The 13,839-nt window shown below is 41.4% G+C and overlaps 1 protein-coding gene across 3 annotated transcripts in view; it reads left to right on the top strand.

The window, feature by feature from the left end:
• CUEDC1 (CUE domain containing 1) overlaps nt 1-8,273 on the top strand; it is a 71,268-nt gene extending 62,995 nt beyond the window's left edge. For all 3 annotated transcript variants that reach the window (XM_069971498.1, XM_069971500.1, XM_069971499.1), the window contains exons 8-11: nt 967-1,060; nt 2,348-2,406; nt 2,708-2,780; nt 4,814-8,273. In XM_069971498.1, coding sequence (XP_069827599.1) covers nt 967-1,060; nt 2,348-2,406; nt 2,708-2,780; nt 4,814-4,820 — 233 coding nt within the window. In that variant the 3' untranslated portion in view covers nt 4,821-8,273. The remainder of the gene's footprint in view (nt 1-966; nt 1,061-2,347; nt 2,407-2,707; nt 2,781-4,813) is intronic.
• Nucleotides 8,274-13,839: the final 5,566 nt, after the last annotated feature.

The raw sequence follows: 13,839 nt of genomic DNA on the forward strand, positions 1-13,839 counted from the left end.
CCCCATAGAGCACATAGAAATGCTCGGCCAAGCGTTTCACTTCAGGGCGGGGATTTGTAGAAAAATAAAAGATGTGCTATTATCTGCTCTTGTGGTCCCCCGTAGCTGCTGCACCAGTAAGTCTGGTCCTCTGCTTGTGTCCTGTTTTCCCGGTTGTGTTCCATCCTGTCCCTGCAGAACACCGCTGCAGCTACTGACTGACTGGCTGGCTAGACTGGGCTGGTCCTGGTTGGCTGGGGATGGCACACAATCTGAAAGAAGCGGAGGCCAGTCGAGGACCAGGTATGTCAGTGCAGCAGCTATGAGGGACCAGAGGAGAAGAGTAAAGTATGTTTTTTATTTTCATATAACCCCCAGAATAGGAGCAAATTTTGGTTTTGCCAGACAACTCTTTTAAAGGGGTTGTCCAGCGTTAGCAAATATTTCTTATATAGCTGTGGTCACATAGAAAAAAAATAAACATCCAATACTTACCTGTCCGCGCTCCCCTGGTATCCTACTGGCAGTGTCTCCGGTGTCCCCTGCTGAGTGTCGATGCTTCACTTCTAAGACAGACTTTTCCCAGGAGTGACAGTCCCCTCAGCCAATCACAGGCTGCAATGCTGTCCATTCAGTCAGTAATTGGCTGAGTGAGCTTTTACTCCCAAGATGAGCTTGTCTCAGAAGTGAAGCGTCTGCATTAAGCTGGTGACACCAGAGACACTGTCAGGAGGACACTGGGGGAGCGCAGACAGGTAAGTATAGGAAGTTTTATTCCTTATATGACCGCAGCTATATAAAAAACATTTGCAGCTGGCTATTATAATACTGTAAACATGGTAGTCTCTAATGGGGTTGTCTTACTGAGACAGACATCTATCGAAAAACCGGAGAAGGAACAGAAGATTTTTGTATACTTTTAGTAATGACTTTTTTATATGGCTTTAAAAGGGGGTCAATTGGTTATTTTATTTTTATTTTTTTTAGCAACCAGAAAGAAGTTGTTGGAGATTGCAAGATCATTTTCAGAGAAAACAAAGATGAGAAAATCCCGGAGAAAACATTTGCTCAAACACCAAGTGTATCCTACCATGCTATGTAACATAACCCCCAATATGCAGTGTTTCATCCGGTGCTACTTGCACTTGTAGATGTAGATACGTACCTGCCTGTCATAATTTGCCGCTAAGTCTAGAGGCCCTTTCACTGGCTGATATGATTTTCACCTAAAGACTACAGGGGACATTAATTAAGTCCGGTGGTTTTTGCTGTGGATTTAACCCCTTCATACCCCATGCAGTAGGAATGTATATATACGTTCCTGACACTGAAGAGTTTGATGTGTGCGGAACCGCTGCAGTGAGAGCGGTCCCACATACATCAGTGTCCCGGGAGCTAAGGATAATGAGAGAATAAGCTGCTATGCCGCGGGTGCCTGTCCTTAACCCCTTAAACACAGCGATCTATAGCGATTGCAGCGTTTAAGGTACTCAGACAGGAGAAGCTCCTGTCACTGAGTGATCGGGACCTCCGCAGCCCAGCCTTGGATCCAACTTCTCCCAGCACCCAGGGAGGAGCGGCAGTCAGTTTAAAGGCAGCCGGCTGATGATCAGATTGCAGAGATAATCAAGCGATTTCGCTTTGTTATTACTGTAAATTCACCCATCTCTATTTACATCATTCTGTTCACCCTTTTTCCTGATATGCAGGAAAATCGATTTTGTGCATTACACCTCCCTCCGCCCTCCAGCTGCTGATTAACAGTTGACTACCAATACACAGCATGGATAGATAACTGCCAATCAGCAACAGGTGGGAGGAGTGTGCTGGAGTTCATGAATATCCAGGACTACTGAGCACACAAACATAGTTAAGAGGACTGCTTATTGTCCATGTTATTCAGGAGGAGATATCTGAATCAGCTGCACAGGACAATTTAAGTGATCATCTTCTGTGTTACTAGTTTATGCTACTGTTACTTAGGACACTGTAAACCTACTGAGTTTTTTGAAAGGGTAATATTCTAAAGTAAGGTATGTATTTTTATAGAGGATGTAAATGGCAACTGGTTCTCAGCAGCAATGATTGCTCTGCCTGGAAGAAACTACGCAGAGAAAGATGTCGCCAACCTGGACCAGGCTTGTGGAAGGAGTCCCTCCGGATGGTGGCACAACCAATTGTGTTCAGTAAAAAAAAAAGCCTTAAAAACGCTCCATGTGAATGCGCTAATGGTACTCAAGTGGGGTATAAAAACTATAAAATTTTTATTCTTAAAACATGTACAACGTGTTTCGGTTCCTAAAATCACTGGGGAGCCTTCATCAGGTTTTACCTACAACATTAGATTTACCCTTAACGTAAATTGTAGTCTCGGAACAGCAGCCTCCACTGCCAATCTTTTGGATGATGTTGAAGGACACTCATGTGGTGAGTCTTAATTCAAAGGATGTGTGTGTTGTTTGTGCTAAGGCTAGTAATATCAGCTGGAATGAGTGTCGCTGAATGTAACTCAATCAGGTAGAATTTTTTTTTCCCTCTCCTTAGTGATGACTTTCTAGTCTGAAGATGTCTGACTAGTTCATGTATATATGATCAGTTAAAGGGCCTTTAGTAATGATAAGTCTATTACTACTAAATAGGCCAAAGTTAGCGACGACCTTTGAATGATTATGTCGATTTCACTACAGTTCTTATTGTTCAGATTCATCTGTTGTTCCCATTTACTTAGATGAAGATGTCCAGGCAAGATTAAAACAACTGAACCATGAAGGACTGGAAACCCACAAAGAAGGACAATCAAAGTTAGTCTCACTGTTTCTTTACCGTTATGATCAGACAATTGTGAGACCTTGGATTTCTTTGTTCAAATGTTTGTTGTAGACGCCATAGCTAGTTTTTCCGATTTTTGTTTATATATGTTGATCTTAAAGGGGTTGTTCACCCCCCCCCCAAAAAAAAATAAAAAAATCAGCTAGTTCCAGAAAGTGCCAGAGATTTGTAATTTACTCCAGTCTCTGAGTACTTATCAGCTGCTGTATGTCCTGCAGGAAGGGGTGTATTCTTTCCAGTCTGAGGCCATGTGCACACACAGTAAGAGACCCGCATCAGAACACTCCGCTGCACGCTATGGAGCAAGCGGCCGGATCCGCTCGCTCCACAGTGCAGACTGACATGGGTTTCTGCGGCCTCTATTCACTGAATAGCGGCCACACAAAACTGACATGTCAGTTGTTTGCAGCGCCACGAGAGATCCTGTCCGGAGCGTATGCTATGTGTATATGCTCCGGCTGGGATCCCATAGAAAAATAGGCAACGTACCGTATCTTTTACAAATCTCTGGCACTTTCTGGCACCAGTTGATTTTAAAATAAAATTTTTGGGGTGAACAACCCCTTTAAAGTGATTCTATCAGCTGCAATTCAGGTTCTGACACTGTTAGATAGCTTTCAAATATCTGTCTGTGTTTCTATGGTTTTATTTTTCTGTGCAAAGTGTTAATAAGGTTTTCCTAAGCCTTTAATTTTCACTAAAATGCTGCAGGTTGTATAACATCTCTTCCTACACCCCCATTCCAAAACCTTAGTTTTAAAGTGGTAGTCCACTTAAACATCATTTTTGATATGTTGTGAGACTAGTAATTCATTCCATACTTATTATTATCTATTCAGTCTCCTCCCCCGTCTGAGCTGCTGCTCTTTGCTGAAGGCACAAAAATCTGTGTGTAAGCTTTTCATCAGGAGAGCTCGCAGTGAAAGTACTGGATCCACACATTCGGGAGCAGCACCTGGGAGGCCTACTCCATTACAGGATCAGGCCACTGGGCCCCCTGATGTGGCGGGCCCTATAGCAGCTGTAGTTCCGCCTCTGTATCTGCTGCTATGTTTTGTGCTGGATGTTTTATATGTTGGAATTGGCTGCTACTTACAGCCTCCCTAGTGCCAAGTGCAGTCAAAGCTTAACAATGTCACTGAGTGCAGAAGCAATTTTCCTTTGTTGTTAAAACATACAAATTTTGCACAAAATAAATGTGGATTTAGGTATAACTGTAAAAGAACAAACATCTATTTACTTGAGTACTTACATTTAGATAATGCAGCACTGAGAACTCAGAGTCACAGAAATTTACAGCATTAAAGGGGTAACACTGAGAAAAAAAATGTTTTCTAATCAACTGGTGGTAGAAAATCAGATTAAAGTATTTCAGTACTTATCAGCTGCTGTACGTCCTGCAGGAAGTGGTGTATTCTTTCCAGTCTGACACAGTGCTCTCTGCTGCCACCTCTCTCCATGTCAGGAACTGTCCAGAGCAGGAGAGGTTTTCTATGGGAATTTGCTACTGCTCTGGACAGTTCCTGATATGGACGGAGATGGCAGCAGGAAGCATTGTGTCTGACTTGAAAGAATACACCACTTCCTGCAGGACATACAGCAGCTGATAAGTACAAGAAGACTGGAGATTTTTAAATCAGTGACTGCAGCTGCACCCCGCCCCAGTCACTGACTGAGTGGCCAGTCTGTCAGCTGAGTCGTGACATTGGCTCTGCTGGAGATCCTGGAGCCCAATGGAGGGGGGTCGTAGAGTGGCAATCCAGTGCACAGGGAGAGGTGAGTTGATATAGTTTTTCAACCCCCCGCCCTGTAGTAAAAAAAAAAAAAAAATCCTGAGGCCGGACTTCTCCTTTAATGTCTTTATTTTTTGTTTTTATTTTATTTTTAATATTTTGCTTGTGATGCATTCATGTATATACAGTATTTGTGATTTTTTAAATATTTCACTTGTGATCCATTGATGTATTTACAGTGTTTGTGATTTCTTTTCTTCCTTTTATTCTAGATCTTAATTTTTTTTAAAGAAAATCCTGCATGGACTCTGTTGGCTGAGGAGGAGAAGACTATGACAAATTCAGTGTTTGGCTATCTATTGCAGTGCAGTCCATTCCTTGTAGAAGATTATATATATATATATATATATGGCACAATTTTTTAATCACATATTTTACTATTTGACGACTCAAATCTCAGAGACTCTTTAGTAATCATACGGCTTTAAAATTAGTTGTGTGTTTTAAAATGGTACTTATTACATAGAACTTTATTTTTTATTTTCTTTCTGAAGAATAACATATCCTTTTACTGAAGATTATGTTGAATAGCACAAACAAGTATTTAAAACCCACGTGCGATTATAAGCATTTGTTTTAATATTTTGAGTACAATAAATCTGTCCTAAATAACATATAAGCCCCCGGTAACTAACGTCCATCACTTCATGCATTGTTTGGGTGGACGTGGCGTCTGCTCAGTGAAACGGTGTCATTCAAATATTATTTCCATGTCTGATATATTTTAAATTGAATGTAGCGAGAAACAAAGTTATTGAAGTGATTTTTATTTATCAGTCACTAATTTAAATTTTATTTTTTATTTTTTTTAATTTTGTTAGTGTAATCCTTAAAGGACAAACACTGACTAACCTAGATCACCGTTCAAAATTCCTGCCAACCGCAGTCCCCGTCAGCTCTGGTCAGCATCTTCGGTTCTCCCTTACTTGCGGGTTCCTGTGTAATGAATGGGAGAGAAAAGGGTACAGGTGCACCTGCGCACCGGCAGCCTTTTCATTGGCTGGATCACATCACTTGACTTCCAGCTTGTTCCGCCAATTAGGGCTGAGCAAGCTGGAAGCCATGTGATGACTTCCAGCCAATAAAAAGACTGCTAGCCTTTTCTCTCCCATTCATTATAGAGAAAGATGCAGAAAAGGAGGAAGATCAGGCCAGCCCCCCCAATGGCACAAGGAGAAGATGACATGGTCGATAGTTAATGGGTAATACGGGGGCGGTAGGAGCAGCAGAAAAATGAAGATTAACACACATTACAAATTTATCTAACCTTGTAATGTATGTTGAGGGGGAGGGGGCGCTGGAGTTGTCCTTTAGGCCGGGTTCACACTTCATGAAAATAACGAAAATGAATTACGGCCGTGTTTTTTACGCAGTGTGAACATAAGTTGTTACTGTAATTTTTACATTTTTAGTCTAAAGTGGCATTTGATATAGTTATTAAAAACTAAAAAGTCATTGGAGCATTGGGTCTGAATGTGTAGAATGTGAGAGAATGTATTTTTGCATATTCATCGTCTGCTTTTAAACATATTTTTGGACAGAAAATATTACTTTTAGGAAACCTCGTCTAGCCTGAAGGCTGTTGGTAAATCATTGCTCTTTGTAAACCCTCCTTTATGGATTAATTTAAAAGACCTGGTACTACCCATGTATAACAGTTACAGTCATCTATAGAATGGATGGAATGTCCAACATATATGGGGTGGTGAACAGGCAGTGTAAAGAAAAATAATAGTAACTAGTTGGTAGTGCCCAGGCATCCTCATTACAGAATGTTGACTTTATTGTAGGATTGATGAACTATAATAGTGTTGGTACATCGTTCGTTACCTTAAAATTTATTTTTATGGTTGAGTAGTCATGGTCTCATATCAGACATTATGGAAAAAAAATGTAAGCGGTTTTCTCCCAGTCATCATTTATCACCTAGTGAGAAGACGCATTGGTCTTTCCACAGTTTTGTAGGACGTAGTGGTGCACATGCTTGTACTATAGATCAGCCGGTCCAATTACCTTACATCATTACCTCGTATGTAAGTGATAAATGTTGGTTATGGGAAATCCTGTCTGTGTATAGTTGATGGAGGACACCAGAAAATGCCCAGTTTTCAGATTTCCTTCCATCTTCAGGTTCTGTAGTTGCAGTTTTACGCTTGTTTAATGCAGGGGATCTTCTGTGATGTTATATAGGAGCATCAATGCATCCTATTTGCGGCTTCCTCCTCCTCTTCTCACAGACAGGCTGAGAAACCATAGTGCAGCTGCATATCCCTCTTCTCTGCCTGTTATTTAGTATTTAATAGACACCTAATTTGGAGGTTTCTAAACATTTACAGAGAATCTATAGGGGAAGGGGGGGCTGCAGGTAAAGGAAATTCCACTTATATGAATAATACTTGTAAATACTGATTTACAGTATACAATGATAGGTACGCTTTAAGATTCTGAAGTGGAGATGCAGACTGCCTTATATTAAGATTCTCTTTGTTGGTAATAAAAGCCTATGGCATCCATCTTCTCCATCTGCCTGGAGTCAAATGCTGAGCCGTCGGGTTCCTAAAATGTTGCTGAATATGAACAGTTCGGCAAGTCCACTCAACACTATTTGAAAAGACTACTAAGGAAGGACTAACTTTTAAAGGAGTCTCGGCACACTTTTTTATTTTCTTTTTTTCAAAACTGTCTCAATTGCTGGGGTCCACTGTCCTCTGCTCTGGTTGTCTACTGCTGTAGAGAGATGACTTGCTATGTGACGTGTCAGGCCTGCTCAGCCAGTCACCAGCAGAGGCCCGCTTACTGCTTGAGCAGGCTTGAAACTTGGAGCAGAGGACAGCGGACCCCAGCTCTGGAGCAGGGAAGGTAAGTGCATATTGTTTTGTTTGCCCATCTACTCCCCGGCAGTTTTTGAAAAAAAAAAAAAAAGTCTGTGCCCTGACTTCTCCTTTAGTATGTGTTGGACTAAATATGAGGTCCACTCTGACACATGAATTAAAATACTACAAATGAATGAACTCCATATCCAATGTAGTTTAGTTTTTTTTTATTTTAGTTTATTTTTATTTCTGTTATATTTTATTCAATCTTCTCTTTGTTTTACTCGGCAGCGACCCACACAAATATTTATTTGATCAAGTTGTATCTCCCTTATACAAGATGGGGTTTTTTTTGTGTGTGTGTGTAGGGGGTCCTTAAAAAAGATTATATATTTACCAACATGGCAGTGATCATTTCTTTGCAAGAATTTAGATATTTTTATGAAATTTGCATTATTTTACTTTTTTACAGGTATTGGTGAATTATTTAATATAGTCATAGAAAAGATTCTCAAAACTCTCAGTAATCTAATCTTAGTCAAAGTATCAGCGGAAGAGTTCTAGAACAATGCCTCTTCATTCACTTCCTGTCTTTTCACAACTGGAGGGCCAAAACTTCCTTTTAAAAGAAATCCTTTAGAATCCTGTGAAGTTCATTAGTGCTATCCATACTACTTATTAATGAGAAGGTGCCATAGTAGTTGGTGTATGGACTTCATGCTTTGGTTGTAATATTGTGACATCCATATCTTAAAGTATAACTCAAACAGTTGCGATCTACATATTGTGTTTAAATACCGGCCTACACAAATGTGTTATTGTACAAAACTTTAATAAAATTAATATTTATATTACTGAACTTTTGTGGTTGTCAAATGATTGGTTGGCTACACAATGCCCTTATTACAGATCAGATGCTATGGTGGTCCCATTAAACATCTTGCAAGACTATGGTGTACTCACATCTATGCTACACAAATGGCAAAACCACACATTCAACATAGGTGCAGGTCTCGAAAGCATATGTAAGGCTTTTATGGCATATTCTGTTTGGCTATAAATGTCTGTGATGTGAATCCCCCCTTTAAATAGGTTTGCTTGCGCTCCTACTTGCTGTTAATGGTGTCTCAGTAATCAAATATGTAAACACTGCTAAAAAAAAAAAAAAAAAAGTCTTAAAGGGGTATTCCGGTACAGCTGCAGTGGTGTCCCGTCCTGGCTAGTAATTGGTTATGTGGGCAGGTCCTGCTCTGATCTCCTGACTTGGGGCTGTATTACATCTGCTAGATTGGCACTCACTTACCACTTATCCATACGGCCCTTGCTTTAAAGGTGTAAAATAATAATAATATTGTACTTACCTGTCCACGCTCCCCCAGTGTCCTCCAGCCTTGTCTGTTGGATTCCCCAGTTACCGCAGCCACCTCTGGTTCTTCTGATCTTGTCTCTAAAGTTCCAGGCTACGCAGACAATCATGAGACGGAGGCGGCTGCAATGAGTCTGGAATCCCAGAAACAAGCCAGGAAGACATCAGGGAAGCTTGGACAGGTAAGTATAAGTCTTCATTATTTTACCACACTTATCAGCTGTTGGCCGCATATTACTTTTACATGTAGTGATGCGCAGTTGGCTGAGGATTTTTAAACTTTCTGAAAGCCAATGACTCCTTGGTTGAACATTGTCTTTATTACATGGAGCGATATCTGCCCAAATCAACCCTGAGGGGGACTGGGGTAGGCAAGCATAAATTATTTCTTTTTTTAATCTCAGGCTTTTCAAAATCTAAAGTTTTTTTTTTTTTAGTGCCAGAATACCACATGGAGTCGCACATTGATTGGATCTTGATGGATCTTTGCTTATATAAATTGTGTTATGTGGGTCCTCAATTTACAATATTTTCAACATACAATGGTCGTTCCTGGACCATTGTCACTTGAGACTATATTCAACATAATTGAGTCTGGATCTTTGACATGTGGGAATAGCCAGATGATTTGACCAAGAAGTGTGCATATCACTGGTAATACACTCATATTACTTACAAGTGCATGCACTGACTGGTTGTCTATTTCTGCCCCTTGTACTCTAGGTTCCTCTGAATGAAGGTTCCTCTAAATGCTTGCTCTTTTAACATAATCTGCCTGTGTAAAAGAGCCATCATACCGAATGCATACATTGTGAAGCCAACAATCTTTATCGGATACATGTTGCCTTGTATAAACAGGAGGTGTGCGGGCGATAATGATCAACTTAAAGGGCCAGCGATAATTTGTTCAGCCCAGCCACACAGTTTATCAGGCCTTGTGTTAGTATTTTCCTTTTTTTATGTTTTTTTTTTTTTACATGTTTTAGAGTATGTCAAGTAGTCAAGTACCTAATACAGCAAAATTAGCTGCAGTGCCCATTACACTGTTATTTTTATACACATTATTTTTTATTTTTTTTTATATACAGAGGGTATAGGGGTAATATTTTATGTGGGCTGGAATAGTGGTTTATGGCTGCTTTTTAGTCCCAGTCTGGCCCTGAATCTTTGTTGTGTATGAGCAGAAAGACCAGATTAAAGAAGACCTCCTTTAGCTGGATAATTTTTGGCCGAGTGCTGGGGAGGAGGAGAATGAAAGATGTAACATGCTCTCACCTCCCCAGCTTCATCGCTGATGCCGGTATCATAACAGATCCATTACCCTGATCCCAGCCACTTCTGGGCCTGAGTGGGGACCTCGGACGTGATGTTTTAGGCCCGCTCAGTCAGCCAGCAGCCCAGGTTGGACCCCGATACAGCCACTGACTGGCTGTGCGGGCCTGGCACTGCACATTCTAGGTCCCCTCTCTTATTGTGTTTATGTTAAACATATTTTTTAAGAATTTTCGGGGACCTTTTTTTCTTCTAATTTTCCTTTTTTTTTTACCTATTATAAAATAATCCGGATATCTTGATGTTTTCATTCTTACCAGTGTGTTTAAAACTAAGCTGAGACTTCCTGTTCTGGCTGTGTGTAAAGTGATCTGTACAGCATTACAGCGTCATGTGACACCAGTAGGTACAGTAGATAGCATCAATACAAGACAATAGCAGCTCCCTATGCAATGACCTTTTCAAAGGTCACAGAGCGCACCCAATAATGTTTTACATTCATCTCAAGGGGACAGGCCCCGTTCTGTTGAAGTCTATGTCCATGAGTCTTGTAGTCACTAAATGCTGTTAAAAACAGCCCAGGCATGATGTCAGCCTCCATAACAAGGTACAAAAAGTAAAATAAATAAAAAAAATAAAGTCAGTTAATAGAAACAAATTAGAATAAAAGAACAAGTTTTAGTATCTGATTCTAATCAGTAAAAGAGACAAATTCCCTTTAAGAGAGAAAGGAAATTGGGATTGGAAGTGGCCAAAAGTTTGTCTGGTGTGGGTCATGGTTTTAAACATATGGATGAAATGAAAGGATATGATTGAGGAGAAGAGGAAGAAAATATGTTGAATCAAAACAATAAAGGAGGAAAGAGAAAGGAAATAGGGGCTTCAATGGGTTCTCAGTCTTCTTCAGTGTCCGCGAATATATTTGTTATCTGGTGGGAACACGGATACATGTTTTTAAAACAAAATCCATTTCAGAATAACATTGTGTGGTATACTCAATTTGTGAATGACGTGATAATCATTTGGTTGGCTCCTGATTTCATGGTTTGTATCAATAATTCTTGTAACTTGAAATCCACCCAATAGCAAAAATGTGAAACCTCTTTCTTGGATTTTATGTTGACAGCACATCCACTTACAAGGAAAATTCATCCATGCACATATAGGAAGCCCACATCAGGGAATACCCTTTTAAAAGCTAATTCTTGTCATCTGCGACATACGATAAAAAGAGGCTCCAGTAGAAGAGCTGATGAGGGCAAAATAGAATTGCTCTACCTTTCACTAAAAAAGCTAAAGTAGTATGTAACAGATTAAATGACTGAGGTTATTAGGGAATGGGATTTGAATTCAGAAAGGAAACCTTATTAAGATACAAGGAGTTATAAGAATTATGACATAAGGGTATGTGCACAAAACACAATCCCGACGGAAAACATGTTGCGGATTCAGCAGCTTGCACTCACTCGTGGACCCTGGCGGCTGTGCGCATTTCTGCCCGTGCCATAGACCCCATTCTAAGGACGGGCGGATTCTGCCGTCTGTCCAAAGAAGGAATATGTTTATGGCCGCAAGCGGGTGCAGGCTGCGGAATCCACAAAGGGTTTTCCGTCGGGATTCCGTAGTGTGCATATACCCTAAGGAAAGTAAGAAACCAAATGTAACTCATAATAATATCCCTATCTTTGTGACTACCCATAGTTATGAGTATAAAAGCATAACTAAGATAATGCCTAACTACCTTCCAGTAGAGATGAACAAACACTTAAAAAGTTCAGTTTTGCAGGATCGCTGACCTTTGGCATAAAGGTCGGCTTTGTCTGAACTGAACCTCAAAAGAACTGCACTGGGGCTATTTTGCTGTGAAACCCACATCAAAATTTTTTTTTTTTTTTATGACAAAAACTCGAGTTTTAATATCCCCCAAATTTCAATGGGAGAAGAGACAAAAAAGACAATTTTAAAACCGTGTTGAAAAAGTTGTAACGTGTCACTTCTTAGGAGCATTTCTGCTTTTTCCAGGCATTACAAAGCACTTTTGGGGTAAGACCATGCTGAAAAGCACATTAAAAAAAACAAAAACAAAAAAAAAAACAGTGGAAGCAGTAGCAGCACTCTCCCAGTAGTGTCTAGAGCAGCCAGTTGAGGTTGATGAAGCAGTAGCAGAAGCAGCTACAAGTTTGGTTACTGGCTTGTGTTAAGCTTAAAATCTGTTAACCAATCTAGGGGGCTTGTAGGTCATAACATAACCACTGGATCTTATAGGTAGCTGCACCCTGTTACACCACGACCCCTTATGCCTCAGTTCCTTCCACCTTCACTTTTAGTTCTGTGTCTGCCACTGGTCATACCCTGAAAAGGGACAGACTTTGGATTGTTGGACATATTAAATTTTAAATAGGAAACTAAACCTGACAATTGCTTCACAGGGTAAACTTCACCCAGGAGAGCTGTGGACAGCAGTGGATCATTGACGCATAATGACGGATGTTCTGCTGCCAGACACATTTGTTTTCAAGGACTAAAGATGTAACCTGGTGATTCAAACGGTTAAAGTCACCCAGGACTGTGGACACCGAGAACTAACATACAAAGTTACAGAAGCAATTTCCCATCTACACAGATTACACAGTTACTTTCCATCTCTTCCTGACACCTTATAAACCTCCTATAACGGGGGGCGTGGCTTGCCTATGGAAGAGTGAGCAGCACGGAGGCTGAGCTCCCGGGCCCGACCTCTCCTTCTCCCTCCATATTAGCAGCAAACGGGTACTAAGAGCACAGACACTCATCATGGTGAAGACGGGCAAGAGCAGGGGACCCCCTGAGCCTGATCCCCCCGGAATTCAGCAGTTTTTCACTGCTACGCAGCAAGGCGCCAGGAAGGAACCTAAGATGGCACCGAGGACAACGCGCGCCGCCTCTCCTCACACAACAGCTAGCCAGCGTTCTGCCTCTCCAGCACTGAGCAAAGACACTGATGGTGGTGAGGCTTTTCTGGAGTCGGAGGATGATGACTGGAGCCTCCGAGACCTGGGAAAGTACATAAGGTCGTTACCGACCGAGCAGGACTTTGAGCAGTGTATGCACAGGATTGAGGAGACATACAAAAAAGAGTTGCACACCCTAAAAAAGATATTGGCATACGCTTTGACAATATAGACAAAATTCATGAGGGTTTCAATGCACACCTAGCTGCGCAATGTACGGTCATTCAATTTAACTCCTTGAAAATAGAGGAACTGTTAGTGCGCCAGGAGGATGCGGAAAACCGCAACCGGAGAAATAATGTCCGGCTTCGGGGCCTAGCAGAATCTGACTTAGAAGCGGCGGCCCAAATGATCTTTGCACAACTCCTGCCACCTGACCATCCAAGCCCAGTAGAGCGGGACAGAATTCATAGGGCTCTTGGGCCTAAACCACCGCAAAATTGCAGACCACGCGACGTTATTTGCAGGGTGCATTTTTACAAAATAAAGGACGCCATTATGGCGGCAGCACGGGAGAAAGGGGACGTGGACTATGATGGCTCCTCTGTTATGTTGCTACAGGACCTCTCCAGCCGCACCCTGCAATTGCGCCGTGCATTGAAGCCCTTGCTGGACTTGCTCCGATCTAACGGGATCGTTTACCGCTGGCGGTTCCCCTTTCATCCAAGAGCGCACAGAGATGGCGTTACCGGAATTTTTCGTCAGTTGGGTGACCTCCCTAAGTTCCTGGGGACTTTTGAACTACCTACGGTCTCCCTTCCAGATTGGCCGACTCCGCCATTGTTGCTGGATACTGG

Source organism: Dendropsophus ebraccatus, chromosome 5 (assembly GCF_027789765.1).
Source record: "Dendropsophus ebraccatus isolate aDenEbr1 chromosome 5, aDenEbr1.pat, whole genome shotgun sequence".
Taxonomy (NCBI): domain Eukaryota; kingdom Metazoa; phylum Chordata; class Amphibia; order Anura; family Hylidae; genus Dendropsophus; species Dendropsophus ebraccatus.